Here is a 22498-nt window from a genome sequence, read left to right as displayed (position 1 = left end):
TTGTGTTGTTGTTATCACCATAGAAAGCGTTTGATGGACATGTCTGTGAACCAATTATTTATTTCTTTACAGGCAGCCTGGGGGCGGATACTGAAGAGCGGCTGGTGGAGCACCTGCTAAACCCCGCCCACTATAACAAACTGATCCGCCCAGCAACCAATGGCTCTGAGCTGGTGACGGTTCAGCTGATGGTGTCACTGGCTCAGCTCATCAGTGTGGTGAGTGTGTGTCTGTGTGTGTGTGGTGGCCCATGCTCTGTCTCTAACCCACCCACCTCGAACATAATAATGTCTCTAACCCACCCACCTCGAACATAATAATGTCTCTAACCCACCCACCTCGAACATAATAATGTCTCTAACCCACCCACCTCAAACATAATAATGTCTCTAACCCACCCACCTCCAACATAATAATGTCTCTAACCCACCCACCTCAAACATAATAATGTCTCTAACCCACCCACCTCAAACATAATAATGTCTCTAACCCACCCACCTCAAACATAATAATGTCTCTAACCCACCCACCTCAAACATAATAATGTCTCTAACCCACCCACCTCAAACATAATAATGTCTCTAACCCACCCACCTCAAACATAATAATGTCTCTAACCCACCCACCTCCAACATAATAATGTCTCTAACCCACCCACCTCGAACATAATAATGTCTCTAACCCACCCACCTCGAACATAATAATGTCTCTAACCCACCCACCTAAAAACATAATAATGTCTCTAACCCACCCACCTAAAAACATAATAATGTCTCTAACCCACCCACCTCAAACATAATAATGTCTCTAACCCACCCACCTAAAAACATAATAATGTCTCTAACCCACCCACCTCGAACATAATAATGTCTCTAACCCACCCACCTCGAACATAATAATGTCTCTAACCCACCCACCTCAAACATAATAATGTCTCTAACCCACCCACCTCAAACATAATAATGTCTCTAACCCACCCACCTCAAACATAATAATGTCTCTAACCCACCCACCTCAAACATAATAATGTCTCTAACCCACCCACCTAAAAACATAATAATGTCTCTAACCCACCCACCTCAAACATAATAATGTCTCTAACCCACCCACCTCAAACATAATAATGTCTCTAACCCACCCACCTAAAAACATAATAATGTCTCTAACCCACCCACCTCAAACATAATAATGTCTCTAACCCACCCACCTAAAAACATAATAATGTCTCTAACCCACCCACCTAAAAACATAATAATGTCTCTAACCCACCCACCTAAAAACATAATAATGTCTCTAACCCACCCACCTCAAACATAATAATGTCTCTAACCCACCCACCTCAAACATAATAATGTCTCTAACCCACCCACCTAAAAACATAATAATGTCTCTAACCCACCCACCTCGAACATAATAATGTCTCTAACCCACCCACCTCAAACATAATAATGTCTCTAACCCACCCACCTAAAAACATAATAATGTCTCTAACCCACCCACCTCGAACATAATAATGTCTCTAACCCACCCACCTCAAACATAATAATGTCTCTAACCCACCCACCTTGAACATAATAATGTCTCTAACCCACCCACCTCAAACATAATAATGTCTCTAACCCACCCACCTCAAACATAATAATGTCTCTAACCCACCCACCTCAAACATAATAATGTCTCTAACCCACCCACCTCAAACATAATAATGTCTCTAACCCACCCACCTAAAAACATAATAATGTCTCTAACCCACCCACCTCGAACATAATAATGTCTCTAACCCACCCACCTCAAACATAATAATGTCTCTAACCCACCCACCTAAAAACATAATAATGTCTCTAACCCACCCACCTTGAACATAATAATGTCTCTAACCCACCCACCTCGAACATAATAATGTCTCTAACCCACCCACCTCGAACATAATAATGTCTCTAACCCACCCACCTCAAACATAATAATGTCTCTAACCCACCCACCTAAAAACATAATAATGTCTCTAACCCACCCACCTCAAACATAATAATGTCTCTAACCCACCCACCTCAAACATAATAATGTCTCTAACCCACCCACCTAAAAACATAATAATGTCTCTAACCCACCCACCTCGAACATAATAATGTCTCTAACCCACCCACCTCGAACATAATAATGTCTCTAACCCACCCACCTAAAAACATAATAATGTCTCTAACCCACCCACCTAAAAACATAATAATGTCTCTAACCCACCCACCTCAAACATAATAATGTCTCTAACCCACCCACCTCAAACATAATAATGTCTCTAACCCACCCACCTCAAACATAATAATGTCTCTAACCCACCCACCTCAAACATAATAATGTCTCTAACCCACCCACCTCAAACATAATAATGTCTCTAACCCACCCACCTAAAAACATAATAATGTCTCTAACCCACCCACCTCAAACATAATAATGTCTCTAACCCACCCACCTCAAACATAATAATGTCTCTAACCCACCCACCTAAAAACATAATAATGTCTCTAACCCACCCACCTCAAACATAATAATGTCTCTAACCCACCCACCTAAAAACATAATAATGTCTCTAACCCACCCACCTAAAAACATAATAATGTCTCTAACCCACCCACCTAAAAACATAATAATGTCTCTAACCCACCCACCTCAAACATAATAATGTCTCTAACCCACCCACCTCAAACATAATAATGTCTCTAACCCACCCACCTAAAAACATAATAATGTCTCTAACCCACCCACCTCGAACATAATAATGTCTCTAACCCACCCACCTCGAACATAATAATGTCTCTAACCCACCCACCTCAAACATAATAATGTCTCTAACCCACCCACCTTGAACATAATAATGTCTCTAACCCACCCACCTCAAACATAATAATGTCTCTAACCCACCCACCTCAAACATAATAATGTCTCTAACCCACCCACCTCAAACATAATAATGTCTCTAACCCACCCACCTCAAACATAATAATGTCTCTAACCCACCCACCTAAAAACATAATAATGTCTCTAACCCACCCACCTCGAACATAATAATGTCTCTAACCCACCCACCTCAAACATAATAATGTCTCTAACCCACCCACCTAAAAACATAATAATGTCTCTAACCCACCCACCTTGAACATAATAATGTCTCTAACCCACCCACCTCGAACATAATAATGTCTCTAACCCACCCACCTCGAACATAATAATGTCTCTAACCCACCCACCTCAAACATAATAATGTCTCTAACCCACCCACCTAAAAACATAATAATGTCTCTAACCCACCCACCTCAAACATAATAATGTCTCTAACCCACCCACCTCAAACATAATAATGTCTCTAACCCACCCACCTAAAAACATAATAATGTCTCTAACCCACCCACCTCGAACATAATAATGTCTCTAACCCACCCACCTCGAACATAATAATGTCTCTAACCCACCCACCTAAAAACATAATAATGTCTCTAACCCACCCACCTAAAAACATAATAATGTCTCTAACCCACCCACCTCAAACATAATAATGTCTCTAACCCACCCACCTCAAACATAATAATGTCTCTAACCCACCCACCTCAAACATAATAATGTCTCTAACCCACCCACCTCAAACATAATAATGTCTCTAACCCACCCACCTCGAACATAATAATGTCTCTAACCCACCCACCTCAAACATAATAATGTCTCTAACCCACCCACCCACCTCGAACATAATAATGTCTCTAACCCACCCACCTCAAACATAATAATGTCTCTAACCCACCCACCTCAAACATAATAATGTCTCTAACCCACCCACCTCGAACATAATAATGTCTCTAACCCACCCACCTCAAACATAATAATGTCTCTAACCCACCCACCTCAAACATAATAATGTCTCTAACCCACCCACCTCAAACATAATAATGTCTCTAACCCACCCACCTAAAAACATAATAATGTCTCTAACCCACCCACCTCGAACATAATAATGTCTCTAACCCACCCACCTCAAACATAATAATGTCTCTAACCCACCCACCTAAAAACATAATAATGTCTCTAACCCACCCACCTTGAACATAATAATGTCTCTAACCCACCCACCTAAAAACATAATAATGTCTCTAACCCACCCACCTCAAACATAATAATGTCTCTAACCCACCCACCTAAAAACATAATAATGTCTCTAACCCACCCACCTAAAAACATAATAATGTCTCTAACCCACCCACCTCAAACATAATAATGTCTCTAACCCACCCACCTCAAACATAATAATGTCTCTAACCCACCCACCTCAAACATAATAATGTCTCTAACCCACCCACCTCAAACATAATAATGTCTCTAACCCACCCACCTCAAACATAATAATGTCTCTAACCCACCCACCTAAAAACATAATAATGTCTCTAACCCACCCACCTCAAACATAATAATGTCTCTAACCCACCCACCTCAAACATAATAATGTCTCTAACCCACCCACCTAAAAACATAATAATGTCTCTAACCCACCCACCTCAAACATAATAATGTCTCTAACCCACCCACCTAAAAACATAATAATGTCTCTAACCCACCCACCTAAAAACATAATAATGTCTCTAACCCACCCACCTAAAAACATAATAATGTCTCTAACCCACCCACCTCAAACATAATAATGTCTCTAACCCACCCACCTCAAACATAATAATGTCTCTAACCCACCCACCTAAAAACATAATAATGTCTCTAACCCACCCACCTCGAACATAATAATGTCTCTAACCCACCCACCTCGAACATAATAATGTCTCTAACCCACCCACCTCAAACATAATAATGTCTCTAACCCACCCACCTTGAACATAATAATGTCTCTAACCCACCCACCTCAAACATAATAATGTCTCTAACCCACCCACCTCAAACATAATAATGTCTCTAACCCACCCACCTCAAACATAATAATGTCTCTAACCCACCCACCTCAAACATAATAATGTCTCTAACCCACCCACCTAAAAACATAATAATGTCTCTAACCCACCCACCTCGAACATAATAATGTCTCTAACCCACCCACCTCAAACATAATAATGTCTCTAACCCACCCACCTAAAAACATAATAATGTCTCTAACCCACCCACCTTGAACATAATAATGTCTCTAACCCACCCACCTCGAACATAATAATGTCTCTAACCCACCCACCTCGAACATAATAATGTCTCTAACCCACCCACCTCAAACATAATAATGTCTCTAACCCACCCACCTAAAAACATAATAATGTCTCTAACCCACCCACCTCAAACATAATAATGTCTCTAACCCACCCACCTCAAACATAATAATGTCTCTAACCCACCCACCTAAAAACATAATAATGTCTCTAACCCACCCACCTCGAACATAATAATGTCTCTAACCCACCCACCTCGAACATAATAATGTCTCTAACCCACCCACCTAAAAACATAATAATGTCTCTAACCCACCCACCTAAAAACATAATAATGTCTCTAACCCACCCACCTCAAACATAATAATGTCTCTAACCCACCCACCTCAAACATAATAATGTCTCTAACCCACCCACCTCAAACATAATAATGTCTCTAACCCACCCACCTCAAACATAATAATGTCTCTAACCCACCCACCTCAAACATAATAATGTCTCTAACCCACCCACCTAAAAACATAATAATGTCTCTAACCCACCCACCTCAAACATAATAATGTCTCTAACCCACCCACCTCAAACATAATAATGTCTCTAACCCACCCACCTAAAAACATAATAATGTCTCTAACCCACCCACCTCAAACATAATAATGTCTCTAACCCACCCACCTAAAAACATAATAATGTCTCTAACCCACCCACCTAAAAACATAATAATGTCTCTAACCCACCCACCTAAAAACATAATAATGTCTCTAACCCACCCACCTCAAACATAATAATGTCTCTAACCCACCCACCTCAAACATAATAATGTCTCTAACCCACCCACCTAAAAACATAATAATGTCTCTAACCCACCCACCTCGAACATAATAATGTCTCTAACCCACCCACCTCGAACATAATAATGTCTCTAACCCACCCACCTCAAACATAATAATGTCTCTAACCCACCCACCTTGAACATAATAATGTCTCTAACCCACCCACCTCAAACATAATAATGTCTCTAACCCACCCACCTCAAACATAATAATGTCTCTAACCCACCCACCTCAAACATAATAATGTCTCTAACCCACCCACCTCAAACATAATAATGTCTCTAACCCACCCACCTAAAAACATAATAATGTCTCTAACCCACCCACCTCGAACATAATAATGTCTCTAACCCACCCACCTCAAACATAATAATGTCTCTAACCCACCCACCTAAAAACATAATAATGTCTCTAACCCACCCACCTTGAACATAATAATGTCTCTAACCCACCCACCTCGAACATAATAATGTCTCTAACCCACCCACCTCGAACATAATAATGTCTCTAACCCACCCACCTCAAACATAATAATGTCTCTAACCCACCCACCTAAAAACATAATAATGTCTCTAACCCACCCACCTCAAACATAATAATGTCTCTAACCCACCCACCTCAAACATAATAATGTCTCTAACCCACCCACCTAAAAACATAATAATGTCTCTAACCCACCCACCTCGAACATAATAATGTCTCTAACCCACCCACCTCGAACATAATAATGTCTCTAACCCACCCACCTAAAAACATAATAATGTCTCTAACCCACCCACCTAAAAACATAATAATGTCTCTAACCCACCCACCTCAAACATAATAATGTCTCTAACCCACCCACCTCAAACATAATAATGTCTCTAACCCACCCACCTCAAACATAATAATGTCTCTAACCCACCCACCTCGAACATAATAATGTCTCTAACCCACCCACCTCGAACATAATAATGTCTCTAACCCACCCACCTCAAACATAATAATGTCTCTAACCCACCCACCCACCTCGAACATAATAATGTCTCTAACCCACCCACCTCAAACATAATAATGTCTCTAACCCACACACCTCCAACATAATAATGTCTCTAACCCACCCACCTCGAACATAATAATGTCTCTAACCCACCCACCTCAAACATAATAATGTCTCTAACCCACCCACCTCCAACATAATAATGTCTCTAACCCACCCACCTCAAACATAATAATGTCTCTAACCCACCCACCTCGAACATAATAATGTCTCTAACCCACCCACCTCCAACATAATAATGTCTCTAACCCACCCACCTCGAACATAATAATGTCTCTAACCCACCCACCTCGAACATAATAATGTCTCTAACCCACCCACCTCAAACATAATAATGTCTCTAACCCACCCACCTCGAACATAATAATGTCTCTAACCCACCCACCTCGAACATAATAATGTCTCTAACCTACCCACCTCGAACATAATAATGTCTCTAACCCACCCACCTCAAACATAATAATGTCTCTAACCCACCCACCTCAAACATAATAATGTCTCTAACCCACCCACCTCAAACATAATAATGTCTCTAACCCACCCACCTCGAACATAATAATGTCTCTAACCCACCCACCTCAAACATAATAATGTCTCTAACCCACCCACCTCGAACATAATAATGTCTCTAACCCACCCACCTCGAACATAATAATGCCTCTAACCCACCCACCCACCTCGAACATAATAATGTCTCTAACCCACCCACCTCAAACATAATAATGTCTCTAACCCACCCACCTCAAACATAATAATGTCTCTAACCCACCCACCTCAAACATAATAATGTCTCTAACCCACCCACCTCAAACATAATAATGTCTCTAACCCACCCACCTCAAACATAATAATGTCTCTAACCCACCCACCTCCAACATAATAATGTCTCTAACCCACCCACCTCAAACATAATAATGTCTCTAACCCACCCACCTCAAACATAATAATGTCTCTAACCCACCCACCTCAAACATAATAATGTCTCTAACCCACCCACCTCGAACATAATAATGTCTCTAACACACCCACCTCGAACATAATAATGTCTCTAACCCACCCACCTCAAACATAATAATGTCTCTAACCCACCCACCTAAAAACATAATAATGTCTCTAACCCACCCACCTCAAACATAATAATGTCTCTAACCCACCCACCTAAAAACATAATAATGTCTCTAACCCACCCACCTCAAACATAATAATGTCTCTAACCCACCCACCTCGAACATAATAATGTCTCTAACCCACCCACCTCGAACATAATAATGTCTCTAACCCACCCACCTCGAACATAATAATGTCTCTAACCCACCCACCTTGAACATAATAATGTCTCTAACCCACCCACCTCAAACATAATAATGTCTCTAACCCACCCACCTCCAACATAATAATGTCTCTAACCCACACACCTCCAACATAATAATGTCTCTAACCCACCCACCTCGAACATAATAATGTCTCAAACCCACCCACCTCAAACATAATAATGTCTCTAACCCACCCACCTCGAACATAATAATGTCTCTAACCCACCCACCTCGAACATAATAATGTCTCTAACCTACCCACCTCGAACATAATAATGTCTCTAACCCACCCACCTCAAACATAATAATGTCTCTAACCCACCCACCTCAAACATAATAATGTCTCTAACCCACCCACCTAAAAACATAATAATGTCTCTAACCCACCCACCTCAAACATAATAATGTCTCTAACCCACCCACCTCAAACATAATAATGTCTCTAACCCACCCACCTAAAAACATAATAATGTCTCTAACCCACCCACCTCAAACATAATAATGTCTCTAACCCACCCACCTAAAAACATAATAATGTCTCTAACCCACCCACCTAAAAACATAATAATGTCTCTAACCCACCCACCTAAAAACATAATAATGTCTCTAACCCACCCACCTCAAACATAATAATGTCTCTAACCCACCCACCTCAAACATAATAATGTCTCTAACCCACCCACCTAAAAACATAATAATGTCTCTAACCCACCCACCTCGAACATAATAATGTCTCTAACCCACCCACCTCGAACATAATAATGTCTCTAACCCACCCACCTCAAACATAATAATGTCTCTAACCCACCCACCTTGAACATAATAATGTCTCTAACCCACCCACCTCAAACATAATAATGTCTCTAACCCACCCACCTCAAACATAATAATGTCTCTAACCCACCCACCTCAAACATAATAATGTCTCTAACCCACCCACCTCAAACATAATAATGTCTCTAACCCACCCACCTAAAAACATAATAATGTCTCTAACCCACCCACCTCGAACATAATAATGTCTCTAACCCACCCACCTCAAACATAATAATGTCTCTAACCCACCCACCTAAAAACATAATAATGTCTCTAACCCACCCACCTTGAACATAATAATGTCTCTAACCCACCCACCTCGAACATAATAATGTCTCTAACCCACCCACCTCGAACATAATAATGTCTCTAACCCACCCACCTCAAACATAATAATGTCTCTAACCCACCCACCTAAAAACATAATAATGTCTCTAACCCACCCACCTCAAACATAATAATGTCTCTAACCCACCCACCTCAAACATAATAATGTCTCTAACCCACCCACCTAAAAACATAATAATGTCTCTAACCCACCCACCTCGAACATAATAATGTCTCTAACCCACCCACCTCGAACATAATAATGTCTCTAACCCACCCACCTAAAAACATAATAATGTCTCTAACCCACCCACCTAAAAACATAATAATGTCTCTAACCCACCCACCTCAAACATAATAATGTCTCTAACCCACCCACCTCAAACATAATAATGTCTCTAACCCACCCACCTCAAACATAATAATGTCTCTAACCCACCCACCTCAAACATAATAATGTCTCTAACCCACCCACCTCAAACATAATAATGTCTCTAACCCACCCACCTCAAACATAATAATGTCTCTAACCCACCCACCTCAAACATAATAATGTCTCTAACCCACCCACCTCAAACATAATAATGTCTCTAACCCACCCACCTCGAACATAATAATGTCTCTAACCCACCCACCTCGAACATAATAATGTCTCTAACCCACCCACCTCAAACATAATAATGTCTCTAACCCACCCACCCACCTCGAACATAATAATGTCTCTAACCCACCCACCTCAAACATAATAATGTCTCTAACCCACACACCTCCAACATAATAATGTCTCTAACCCACCCACCTCGAACATAATAATGTCTCTAACCCACCCACCTCAAACATAATAATGTCTCTAACCCACCCACCTCCAACATAATAATGTCTCTAACCCACCCACCTCAAACATAATAATGTCTCTAACCCACCCACCTCGAACATAATAATGTCTCTAACCCACCCACCTCCAACATAATAATGTCTCTAACCCACCCACCTCGAACATAATAATGTCTCTAACCCACCCACCTCGAACATAATAATGTCTCAAACCCACCCACCTCAAACATAATAATGTCTCTAACCCACCCACCTCGAACATAATAATGTCTCTAACCCACCCACCTCGAACATAATAATGTCTCTAACCTACCCACCTCGAACATAATAATGTCTCTAACCCACCCACCTCAAACATAATAATGTCTCTAACCCACCCACCTCAAACATAATAATGTCTCTAACCCACCCACCTCAAACATAATAATGTCTCTAACCCACCCACCTCGAACATAATAATGTCTCTAACCCACCCACCTCAAACATAATAATGTCTCTAACCCACCCACCTCGAACATAATAATGTCTCTAACCCACCCACCTCGAACATAATAATGCCTCTAACCCACCCACCCACCTCGAACATAATAATGTCTCTAACCCACCCACCTCAAACATAATAATGTCTCTAACCCACCCACCTCAAACATAATAATGTCTCTAACCCACCCACCTCGAACATAATAATGTCTCTAACCCACCCACCTCGAACATAATAATGTCTCTAACCCACCCACCTCAAACATAATAATGTCTCTAACCCACCCACCTCCAACATAATAATGTCTCTAACCCACCCACCTCAAACATAATAATGTCTCTAACCCACCCACCTCAAACATAATAATGTCTCTAACCCACCCACCTCAAACATAATAATGTCTCTAACCCACCCACCTCAAACATAATAATGTCTCTAACACACCCACCTCGAACATAATAATGTCTCTAACCCACCCACCTCAAACATAATAATGTCTCTAACCCACCCACCTCCAACATAATAATGTCTCTAACCCACACACCTCCAACATAATAATGTCTCTAACCCACCCACCTCGAACATAATAATGTCTCAAACCCACCCACCTCAAACATAATAATGTCTCTAACCCACCCACCTCGAACATAATAATGTCTCTAACCCACCCACCTCGAACATAATAATGTCTCTAACCTACCCACCTCGAACATAATAATGTCTCTAACCCACCCACCTCAAACATAATAATGTCTCTAACCCACCCACCTCAAACATAATAATGTCTCTAACCCACCCACCTCAAACATAATAATGTCTCTAACCCACCCCAATAATGTTACTGTGTTCCTCTTTCTATTGCAGCACGAGAGAGAGCAGGTCATGACCACCAACGTATGGCTCACACAGGTCAGTTACACTCTGTCTTCACCTCTCTCTCCTTATCCCTCTGTCTTCACCTCCTCTCTCCTTATCTCTCTGTCTTCACCTCTCTCTCCTTATCCCTCTGTCTTCATCTCTCTCTCTTTATCCCTCTGTATTCACCTCTCTCTCTTTATCCCTCTGTCTTCACCTCCTCTCTCCTTATCCCTCTGTCTTCACCTCCTCTCTCCTTATCCCTCTGTCTTCACCTCTCTCTCCTTATCCCTCTGTCTTCACCTCTCTCTCCTTATCCCTCTGTCTTCACCTCCTCTCTCCTTATCTCTCTGTCTTCACCTCTCTCTCCTTATCCCTCTGTATTCACCTCTCTCTCCTTATCCCTCTGTCTTCACCTCTCTCTCCTTATCCCTCTGTATTCACCTCTCTCTCCTTATCCCTCTGTCTTCACCTCTCTCTCTCCTTATCCCTCTGTCTTCATCTCTCGCTTTATCCCTCTGTCTTCACCTCTCTCTCCTTATCCCTCTGTCTTCATCTCTCTCTCATTATCCCTCTGTCTTCACCTCCTCTCTCCTTATCCCTCTGTCTTCACCTCCTCTCTCCTTATCTCTCTGTCTTCACCTCTCTCTCCTTATCCCTCTGTCTTCATCTCTCTCTCTTTATCCCTCTGTCTTCACCTCCTCTCTCCTTATCCCTCTGTATTCACCTCTCTTTCCTTATCCCTCTGTCTTCACCTCTCTCTCCTTATCCCTCTGTCTTCACCTCTCTCTCTTTATCCCTCTGTCTTCATCTCTCGCTTTATCCCTCTGTCTTCACCTCTCTCTCCTTATCCCTCTGTCTTCACCTCTCTCTCCTTATCCCTCTGTCTTCACCTCTCTCTCCTTATCCCTCCGTCTTCACCTCTCTCTCCTTATCCCTCTGTCTTCACCTCTCTCTTTATCCCTCTGTCTTCATCTCTCTCTCCTTATCCCTCTTTCTTCACCTCATCTCTCCTCATCCCTCTGTCTTCACCTCTCTCTCTTTATCCCTCTGTCTTCACCTCTCTCTCCTTATCCCTCTGTCTTCACCTCTCTCTCCTTATCCCTCTGTCTTCACCTCTCTCTCCTTATCCCTCTGTCTTCACCTCTCTCTCCTTATCCATCTGTCTTCACCTCTCTATCCTTATCCCTCTGTCTTCACCTCTCTCTCCTTATCCCTCTGTCTTCACCTCTCTCTCTGTATCCCTCTGTCTTCACCTCTCTCTCCTTATCCCTCTGTCTTCACCTCTCTCTCCTTATCCCTCTGTCTTCACCTCTCTCTCCTTATCCCTCTGTCTTCACCTCTCTCTCCTTATCCCTCTGTCTTCACCTCTCTCTCCTTATCCATCTGTCTTCACCTCTCTCTCCTTATCCATCTGTCTTCACCTCTCTCTCCTTATCCCTCTGTCTTCACCTCTGTCTTCTTATCCCTCTGTCTTCACCTCTCTCTCCTTATCCCTCTGTCTTCACCTCTCTCTCCTTATCCCTCTGTCTTCACCTCTCTCTCCTTATCCCTCTGTCTTCACCTCTCTCTCCTTATCCCTCTGTCTTCACCTCTCTCTCCTTATCCATCTGTCTTCACCTCTCTCTCCTTATCCCTCTGTCTTCACCTCTCTCTCCTTATCCCTCTGTCTTCACCTCTCTCTTCTTATCCCTCTTTCTTCACCTCTCTCTCTTTATCCCTCTGTCTTTACCTCTCTCTCTGTATCCCTCTGTCTTCACCTCTCTCTCCTTATCCCTCTGTCTTCACCTCTCTCTTTATCCCTCTGTCTTCACCTCTCTCTCCTTATCCCTCTTTCTTCACCTCTCTCTCCTTATCCCTCTGTCTTCACCTCTCTCTCCTTATCCCTCTTTCTTCACCTCTCTCTCCTTATCCCTCTGTCTTCTTCTCTCTCTTCTCATCCCTCTTTCTTCACCTCTCTCTCTTCTCATCCCTTTTTCTTCACCTCTCTCTCTTTATCCATCTTTCTTCACCTCTCTCTCCTTATCCCTCTGTCTTCACCTCTCTCTCCTTATCCCTCTGTCTTCACCTCTCTCTTTTTATCCCTCTTTCTTCACCTCTCTCTCTGTATCCCTCTGTCTTCACCTCTCTCTTCTCATCCCTCTTTCTTCACCTCTCTCTCCTTATCCCTCTTTCTTCACCTCTCTCTCCGTATCCCTCTGTCTTCACCTCTCTCTCCGTATCCCTCTGTCTTCACCTCTCTCTTCTCATCCCTCTTTCTTCACCTCTCTCTCTTTATCCCTCTTTCTTCACCTCTCTCTCCGTCCCTCTGTCTTCACCTCTTTCTCCTTATCCCTCTGTCTTCACCTCTCTCTCCTTATCCCTATGTCTTCACCTCTCTCTTTATCCCTCTGTCTTCACCTCTCTCTCTTTATCCCTCTGTATTCACCTCTCTCTCCTTATCCCTCTGTCTTCACCTCTCTCTTCTCATCCCTATTTCTTCAACTCTCTCTCTTCTCATCCCTCTTTCTTCACTTCTCTCTCTTTATCCCTCTTTCTTCACCTCTCTCTTTATCCCTCTGTCTTCACCCGTCTTTCCGTATCCCTCTGTCTTCACCTCTCTCTCCTTATCCCTCTGTCTTCACCTCTCTCTCTTTATCCATCTGTATTCACCTCTCTCTCCTTATCCCTCTGTCTTCACCTCTCTCTCCTTATCCCTCTGTCTTCACCTCTCTCTCTTTATCCCTCTGTATTCACCTCTCTCTGTATCCCTCTGTCTTCACCTCTCTCTCCTTATCCCCCTGTCTTCATATCTCTCTTCTCATCCCTCTTTCTTCACCTCTCTCTCTTCTCATCCCTCTTTCTTCACTTCTCTCTCTTTATCCCTATTTCTTCACCTCTCTCTCCTTATCCCTCTGTCTTCACCTCTCTCTCCTTATCCCTCCGTCTTCACCTCTCTCTTCTCATCCGTCTTTCTTCACCTCTCTCTTTATCCCTCTGTCTTCACCCCTCTTTCCGTATCCCTCTGTCTTCACCTCTCTCTTCTCACCCCTCTTTCTTCACCTCTCTCTCTTTTTCCCTCTGTCTTCACCTCTCTCTTCTCATCCCTCTTTCTTCACCTCCTCTCTCCTTATCCCTCTGTCTTCACCTCTCTCTCTTTATCCCTCTGTCTTCACCTCTCTCTGTATCCCTCTGTCTTCACCTCTCTCTCCTTATCCCCCTGTCTTCATCTCTCTCTTCTCATCCCTCTTTCTTCACCTCTTTCTCTCTCATCCCTCTTTCTTCACCTCTCTCTCTTTATCCCTCTTTCTTCACCTCTCTCTCCTTATCCCTCTGTCTTCACCTCTCTCTCCTTATCCCTCTGTCTTCACCTCTCTCTCTTTATCCATCTGTATTCACCTCTCTCTCCTTATCCCTCTGTCTTCACCTCTCTCTCCTTATCCCTCTGTCTTCACCTCTCTCTCTTTATCCCTCTGTATTCACCTCTCTCTCCTTATCCCTCTGTCTTCACCTCTCTCTTCTTATCCCTCTTTCTTCACCTCTCTCTCTTTATCCCTCTGTCTTTACCTCTCTCTCTGTATCCCTCTGTCTTCACCTCTCTCTCCTTATCCCTCTGTCTTCACCTCTCTCTCTGTATCCCTCTGTCTTCACCTCTCTCTCCTTATCCCTCTGTCTTCACCTCTCTCTCCTTATCCCTCTGTCTTCACCTCTCTCTCCTTATCCATCTGTCTTCACCTCTCTCTCCTTATCCCTCTGTCTTCACCTCTCTCTCCTTATCCCTCTGTCTTCACCTCTCTCTCTGTATCCCTCTGTCTTCACTTCTCTCTCCTTATCCCTCTGTCTTCACCTCTCTCTCCTTATCCCTCTGTCTTCACCTCTCTCTCCTTATCCCTCTGTCTTCACCTCTCTCTCCTTATCCCTCTGTCTTCACCTCTCTCTCCTTATCCATCTGTCTTCACCTCTCTCTCCTTATCCATCTGTCTTCACCTCTCTCTCCTTATCCCTCTGTCTTCACCTCTGTCTTCTTATCCCTCTGTCTTCACCTCTCTCTCCTTATCCCTCTGTCTTCACCTCTCTCTCCTTATCCCTCTGTCTTCACCTCTCTCTCCTTATCCCTCTGTCTTCACCTCTCTCTCCTTATCCCTCTGTCTTCACCTCTCTCTCCTTATCCATCTGTCTTCACCTCTCTCTCCTTATCCCTCTGTCTTCACCTCTCTCTCCTTATCCCTCTGTCTTCACCTCTCTCTTCTTATCCCTCTTTCTTCACCTCTCTCTCTTTATCCCTCTGTCTTTACCTCTCTCTCTGTATCCCTCTGTCTTCACCTCTCTCTCCTTATCCCTCTGTCTTCACCTCTCTCTTTATCCCTCTGTCTTCACCTCTCTCTCCTTATCCCTCTTTCTTCACCTCTCTCTCCTTATCCCTCTGTCTTCACCTCTCTCTCCTTATCCCTCTTTCTTCACCTCTCTCTCCTTATCCCTCTGTCTTCATCTCTCTCTTCTCATCCCTCTTTCTTCACCTCTCTCTCTTCTCATCCCTTTTTCTTCACCTCTCTCTCTTTATCCATCTTTCTTCACCTCTCTCTCGTTATCCCTCTGTCTTCACCTCTCTCTCCTTATCCCTCTGTCTTCACCTCTCTCTTTTTATCCCTCTTTCTTCACCTCTCTCTCTGTATCCCTCTGTCTTCACCTCTCTCTTCTCATCCCTCTTTCTTCACCTCTCTCTCCTTATCCCTCTTTCTTCACCTCTCTCTCCGTATCCCTCTGTCTTCACCTCTCTCTCCGTATCCCTCTGTCTTCACCTCTCTCTTCTCATCCCTCTTTCTTCACCTCTCTCTCTTTATCCCTCTTTCTTCACCTCTCTCTCCGTCCCTCTGTCTTCACCTCTTTCTCCTTATCCCTCTGTCTTCACCTCTCTCTCCTTATCCCTATGTCTTCACCTCTCTCTTTATCCCTCTGTCTTCACCTCTCTCTCTTTATCCCTCTGTATTCACCTCTCTCTCCTTATCCCTCTGTCTTCACCTCTCTCTTCTCATCCCTATTTCTTCAACTCTCTCTCTTCTCATCCCTCTTTCTTCACTTCTCTCTCTTTATGCCTCTTTCTTCACCTCTCTCTTTATCCCTCTGTCTTCACCCCTCTTTCCGTATCCCTCTGTCTTCACCTCTCTCTTCTCACCCCTCTTTCTTCACCTCTCTCTCTTTTTCCCTCTGTCTTCACCTCTCTCTTCTCATCCCTCTTTCTTCACCTCCTCTCTCCTTATCCCTCTGTCTTCACCTCTCTCTCTTTATCCCTCTGTCTTCACCTCTCTCTGTATCCCTCTGTCTTCACCTCTCTCTCCTTATCCCCCTGTCTTCATCTCTCTCTTCTCATCCCTCTTTCTTCACCTCTCTCTCTTCTCATCCCTCTTTCTTCACTTCTCTCTCTTTATCCCTATTTCTTCACCTCTCTCTCCTTATCCCTCTGTCTTCACCTCTCTCTCCTTATCCCTCTGTCTTCACCTCTCTCTTCTCATCCGTCTTTCTTCACCTCTCTCTTTATCCCTCTGTCTTCACCCCTCTTTCCGTATCCCTCTGTCTTCACCTCTCTCTTCTCACCCCTCTTTCTTCACCTCTCTCTCTTTTTCCCTCTGTCTTCACCTCTCTCTTCTCATCCCTCTTTCTTCACCTCCTCTCTCCTTATCCCTCTGTCTTCACCTCTCTCTCTTTATCCCTCTGTCTTCACCTCTCTCTGTATCCCTCTGTCTTCACCTCTCTCTCCTTATCCCCCTGTCTTCATCTCTCTCTTCTCATCCCTCTTTCTTCACCTCTTTCTCTCTCATCCCTCTTTCTTCACCTCTCTCTCTTTATCCCTCTTTCTTCACCTCTCTCTCCTTATCCCTCTGTCTTCACCTCTCTCTCCTTATCCCTCTGTCTTCACCTCTCTCTCTTTATCCATCTGTATTCACCTCTCTCTCCTTATCCCTCTGTCTTCACCTCTCTCTCCTTATCCCTCTGTCTTCACCTCTCTCTCCTTATCCCTCTGTCTTCACCTCTCTCTCTTTATCCCTCTGTCTTCACCTCTCTCTCTTTATCCCTCTGTATTCACCTCTCTCTCCTTATCCCTCTGTCTTCACCTCTCTCTTCTCATCCCTCATTCTTCACCTCTCTCTCTTCTCATCCCTATTTCTTCACCTCTCTCTCCTTATCCCTCTGTCTTCACCTCTCTCTCCTTATCCCTCTGTCTTCACCTCTCTCTTCTCATCCCTCTTTTTTCACCTCTCTCTTTATCCCTCTGTCTTCACCTCTCTCTCCTTATCCCTCTGTCTTCACCTCTCTCTTCTTATCCCTCTTTCTTCACCTCTCTCTCTTTATCCCTCTGTCTTCACCTCTCTCTCTGTATCCCTCTGTCTTCACCTCTCTCTCCTTATCCCTCTGTCTTCACCTCTCTCTTTATCCCTCTGTCTTCACCTCTCTCTCCTTATCCCTCTTTCTTCACCTCTCTCTCCTTATCCCTCTATCTTCACCTCTCTCTCCTTATCCCTCTTTCTTCACCTCTCTCTCCTTATCCCTCTGTCTTCATCTCTCTCTTCTCATCCCTCTTTCTTCACCTCTCTCTCTTCTCATCCCTTTTTCTTCACCTCTCTCTCTTTATCCATCTTTCTTCACCTCTCTCTCCTTATCCCTCTGTCTTCACCTCTCTCTCCTTATCCCTCTGTCTTCACCTCTCTCTTTTTATCCCTCTTTCTTCACCTCTCTCTCTGTATCCCTCTGTCTTCACCTCTCTCTTCTCATCCCTCTTTCTTCACCTCTCTCTCCTTATCCCTCTTTCTTTACCTCTCTCTCCGTATCCCTCTGTCTTCACCTCTCTCTCCGTATCCCTCTGTCTTCACCTCTCTCTTCTCATCCCTCTTTCTTCACCTCTCTCTCTTTATCCCTCTTTCCTTACCTGTCTCTCCGTCCCTCTGTCTTCACCTCTCTCTCCTTATCCCTCTGTCTTCACCTCTCTCTCTGTATCCCTCTGTCTTCACCTCTCTCTCCTTATCCCTCTGTCTTCACCTCTCTCTTTATCCCTCTGTCTTCACCTCTCTCTCCTTATCCCTCTTTCTTCACCTCTCTCTCCTTATCCCTCTGTCTTCACTTCTCTCTCCTTGTCCCTCTTTCTTCACCTCTCTCTCCTTATCCCTCTGTCTTCATCTCTCTCTTCTCATCCCTCTTTCTTCACCTCTCTCTCTTCTCATCCCTTTTTCTTCACCTCTCTCTCTTTATCCATCTTTCTTCACCTCTCTCTCCTTATCCCTCTGTCTTCACCTCTCTCTCCTTATCCCTCTGTCTTCACCTCTCTCTTTTTATCCCTTTTTCTTCACCTCTCTCTCTGTATCCCTCTGTCTTCACCTCTCTCTCCTTATCCCTCTTTCTTCACCTCTCTCTCCGTATCCCTCTGTCTTCACCTCTCTCTCCGTATCCCTCTGTCTTCACCTCTCTCTTCTCATCCCTCTTTCTTCACCTCTCTCTCCTTATCCCTCTTTCTTCACCTCTCTCTCCGTCCCTCTGTCTTCACCTCTTTCTCCTTATCCCTCTGTCTTCACCTCTCTCTCCTTATCCCTATGTCTTCACCTCTCTCTTTATCCCTCTGTCTTCACCTCTCTCTCTTTATCCCTCTGTATTCACCTCTCTCTCCTTATCCCTCTGTCTTCACCTCTCTCTTCTCATCCCTATTTCTTCAACTCTCTCTCTTCTCATCCCTCTTTCTTCACTTCTCTCTCTTTATCCCTCTTTCTTCACCTCTCTCTTTATCCCTCTGTCTTCACCCCTCTTTCCGTATCCCTCTGTCTTCACCTCTCTCTTCTCATCCCTCTTTCTTCACCTCTCTCTCTTTATCCCTCTTTCCTTACCTGTCTCTCCGTCCCTCTGTCTTCACCTCTCTCTCCTTATCCCTCTGTCTTCACCTCTCTCTCTGTATCCCTCTGTCTTCACCTCTCTCTCCTTATCCCTCTGTCTTCACCTCTCTCTTTATCCCTCTGTCTTCACCTCTCTCTCCTTATCCCTCTTTCTTCACCTCTCTCTCCTTATCCCTCTGTCTTCACTTCTCTCTCCTTGTCCCTCTTTCTTCACCTCTCTCTCCTTATCCCTCTGTCTTCATCTCTCTCTTCTCATCCCTCTTTCTTCACCTCTCTCTCTTCTCATCCCTTTTTCTTCACCTCTCTCTCTTTATCCATCTTTCTTCACCTCTCTCTCCTTATCCCTCTGTCTTCACCTCTCTCTCCTTATCCCTCTGTCTTCACCTCTCTCTTTTTATCCCTTTTTCTTCACCTCTCTCTCTGTATCCCTCTGTCTTCACCTCTCTCTCCTTATCCCTCTTTCTTCACCTCTCTCTCCGTATCCCTCTGTCTTCACCTCTCTCTCCGTATCCCTCTGTCTTCACCTCTCTCTTCTCATCCCTCTTTCTTCACCTCTCTCTCTTTATCCCTCTTTCTTCACCTCTCTCTCCGTCCCTCTGTCTTCACCTCTTTCTCCTTATCCCTCTGTCTTCACCTCTCTCTCCTTATCCCTATGTCTTCACCTCTCTCTTTATCCCTCTGTCTTCACCTCTCTCTCTTTATCCCTCTGTATTCACCTCTCTCTCCTTATCCCTCTGTCTTCACCTCTCTCTTCTCATCCCTATTTCTTCAACTCTCTCTCTTCTCATCCCTCTTTCTTCACTTCTCTCTCTTTATCCCTCTTTCTTCACCTCTCTCTTTATCCCTCTGTCTTCACCCCTCTTTCCGTATCCCTCTGTCTTCACCTCTCTCTTCTCACCCCTCTTTCTTCACCTCTCTCTCTGTATCCCTCTGTCTTCACCTCTCTCTTCTCATCCCTCTTTCTTCACCTCCTCTCTCCTTATCCCTCTGTCTTCACCTCTCTCTCTTTATCCCTCTGTCTTCACCTCTCTCTGTATCCCTCTGTCTTCACCTCTCTCTCCTTATCCCCCTGTCTTCATCTCTCTCTTCTCATCCCTCTTTCTTCACCTCTCTCTCTTCTCATCCCTCTTTCTTCACTTCTCTCTCTTTATCCCTATTTCTTCACCTCTCTCTCCTTATCCCTCTGTCTTCACCTCTCTCTCCTTATCCCTCTGTCTTCACCTCTCTCTTCTTATCCCTCTTTCTTCACCTCTCTCTCCTTATCCCTCTTTCTTTACCTCTCTCTCCGTATCCCTCTGTCTTCACCTCTCTCTCCGTATCCCTCTGTCTTCACCTCTCTCTTCTCATCCCTCTTTCTTCACCTCTCTCTCTTTATCCCTCTTTCCTTACCTGTCTCTCCGTCCCTCTGTCTTCACCTCTCTCTCCTTATCCCTCTGTCTTCACCTCTCTCTCTGTATCCCTCTGTCTTCACCTCTCTCTCCTTATCCCTCTGTCTTCACCTCTCTCTTTATCCCTCTGTCTTCACCTCTCTCTCCTTATCCCTCTTTCTTCACCTCTCTCTCCTTATCCCTCTGTCTTCACTTCTCTCTCCTTGTCCCTCTTTCTTCACCTCTCTCTCCTTATCCCTCTGTCTTCATCTCTCTCTTCTCATCCCTCTTTCTTCACCTCTCTCTCTTCTCATCCCTTTTTCTTCACCTCTCTCTCTTTATCCATCTTTCTTCACCTCTCTCTCCTTATCCCTCTGTCTTCACCTCTCTCTCCTTATCCCTCTGTCTTCACCTCTCTCTTTTTATCCCTCTTTCTTCACCTCTCTCTCTGTATCCCTCTGTCTTCACCTCTCTCTCCTTATCCCTCTTTCTTCACCTCTCTCTCCGTATCCCTCTGTCTTCACCTCTCTCTCCGTATCCCTCTGTCTTCACCTCTCTCTTCTCATCCCTCTTTCTTCACCTCTCTCTCTTTATCCCTCTTTCTTCACCTCTCTCTCCGTCCCTCTGTCTTCACCTCTTTCTCCTTATCCCTCTGTCTTCACCTCTCTCTCCTTATCCCTATGTCTTCACCTCTCTCTTTATCCCTCTGTCTTCACCTCTCTCTCTTTATCCCTCTGTATTCACCTCTCTCTCCTTATCCCTCTGTCTTCACCTCTCTCTTCTCATCCCTATTTCTTCAACTCTCTCTCTTCTCATCCCTCTTTCTTCACTTCTCTCTCTTTATCCCTCTTTCTTCACCTCTCTCTTTATCCCTCTGTCTTCACCCCTCTTTCCGTATCCCTCTGTCTTCACCTCTCTCTTCTCACCCCTCTTTCTTCACCTCTCTCTCTTTTTCCCTCTGTCTTCACCTCTCTCTTCTCATCCCTCTTTCTTCACCTCCTCTTTCCTTATCCCTCTGTCTTCACCTCTCTCTCTTTATCCCTCTGTCTTCACCTCTCTCTGTATCCCTCTGTCTTCACCTCTCTCTCCTTATCCCCCTGTCTTCATCTCTCTCTTCTCATCCCTCTTTCTTGACCTCTCTCTCTTCTCATCCCTCTTTCTTCACTTCTCTCTCTTTATCCCTATTTCTTCACCTCTCTCTCCTTATCCCTCTGTCTTCACCTCTCTCTCCTTATCCCTCTGTCTTCACCTCTCTCTTCTCATCCCTCTTTCTTCACCTCTCTCTTTATCCCTCTGTCTTCACCCCTCTTTCCGTATCCCTCTGTCTTCACCTCTCTCTTCTCACCCCTCTGTCTTCACCTCTCTCTTCTCATCCCTCTTTCTTCACCTCCTCTCTCCTTATCCCTCTGTCTTCACCTCTCTCTCTTTATCCCTCTGTCTTCACCTCTCTCTGTATCCCTCTGTCTTCACCTCTCTCTCCTTATCCCCCTGTCTTCATCTCTCTCTTCTCATCCCTCTTTCTTCACCTCTTTCTCTCTCATCCCTCTTTCTTCACCTCTCTCTCTTTATCCCTCTTTCTTCACCTCTCTCTCCT

At 44.1% G+C, this 22498-nt stretch overlaps 1 protein-coding gene across 1 annotated transcript in view; it reads left to right on the top strand.

Moving 5' to 3' along the window:
• Window positions 1–22498, top strand: part of LOC129857104 (neuronal acetylcholine receptor subunit beta-2-like) — an 86045-nt gene that overhangs the window by 24523 nt on the left and 39024 nt on the right. Inside the window, exons 2-3 of the mRNA XM_055925039.1 lie at window positions 73–218; window positions 11694–11738. Coding sequence (XP_055781014.1) covers window positions 73–218; window positions 11694–11738 — 191 coding nt within the window. The remainder of the gene's footprint in view (window positions 1–72; window positions 219–11693; window positions 11739–22498) is intronic.

The sequence above is a fragment of the Salvelinus fontinalis genome, chromosome 6 (assembly GCF_029448725.1).
Source record: "Salvelinus fontinalis isolate EN_2023a chromosome 6, ASM2944872v1, whole genome shotgun sequence".
Classification (NCBI taxonomy): domain Eukaryota; kingdom Metazoa; phylum Chordata; class Actinopteri; order Salmoniformes; family Salmonidae; genus Salvelinus; species Salvelinus fontinalis.
This window is presented reverse-complemented; position numbering and strand designations above follow the sequence as displayed.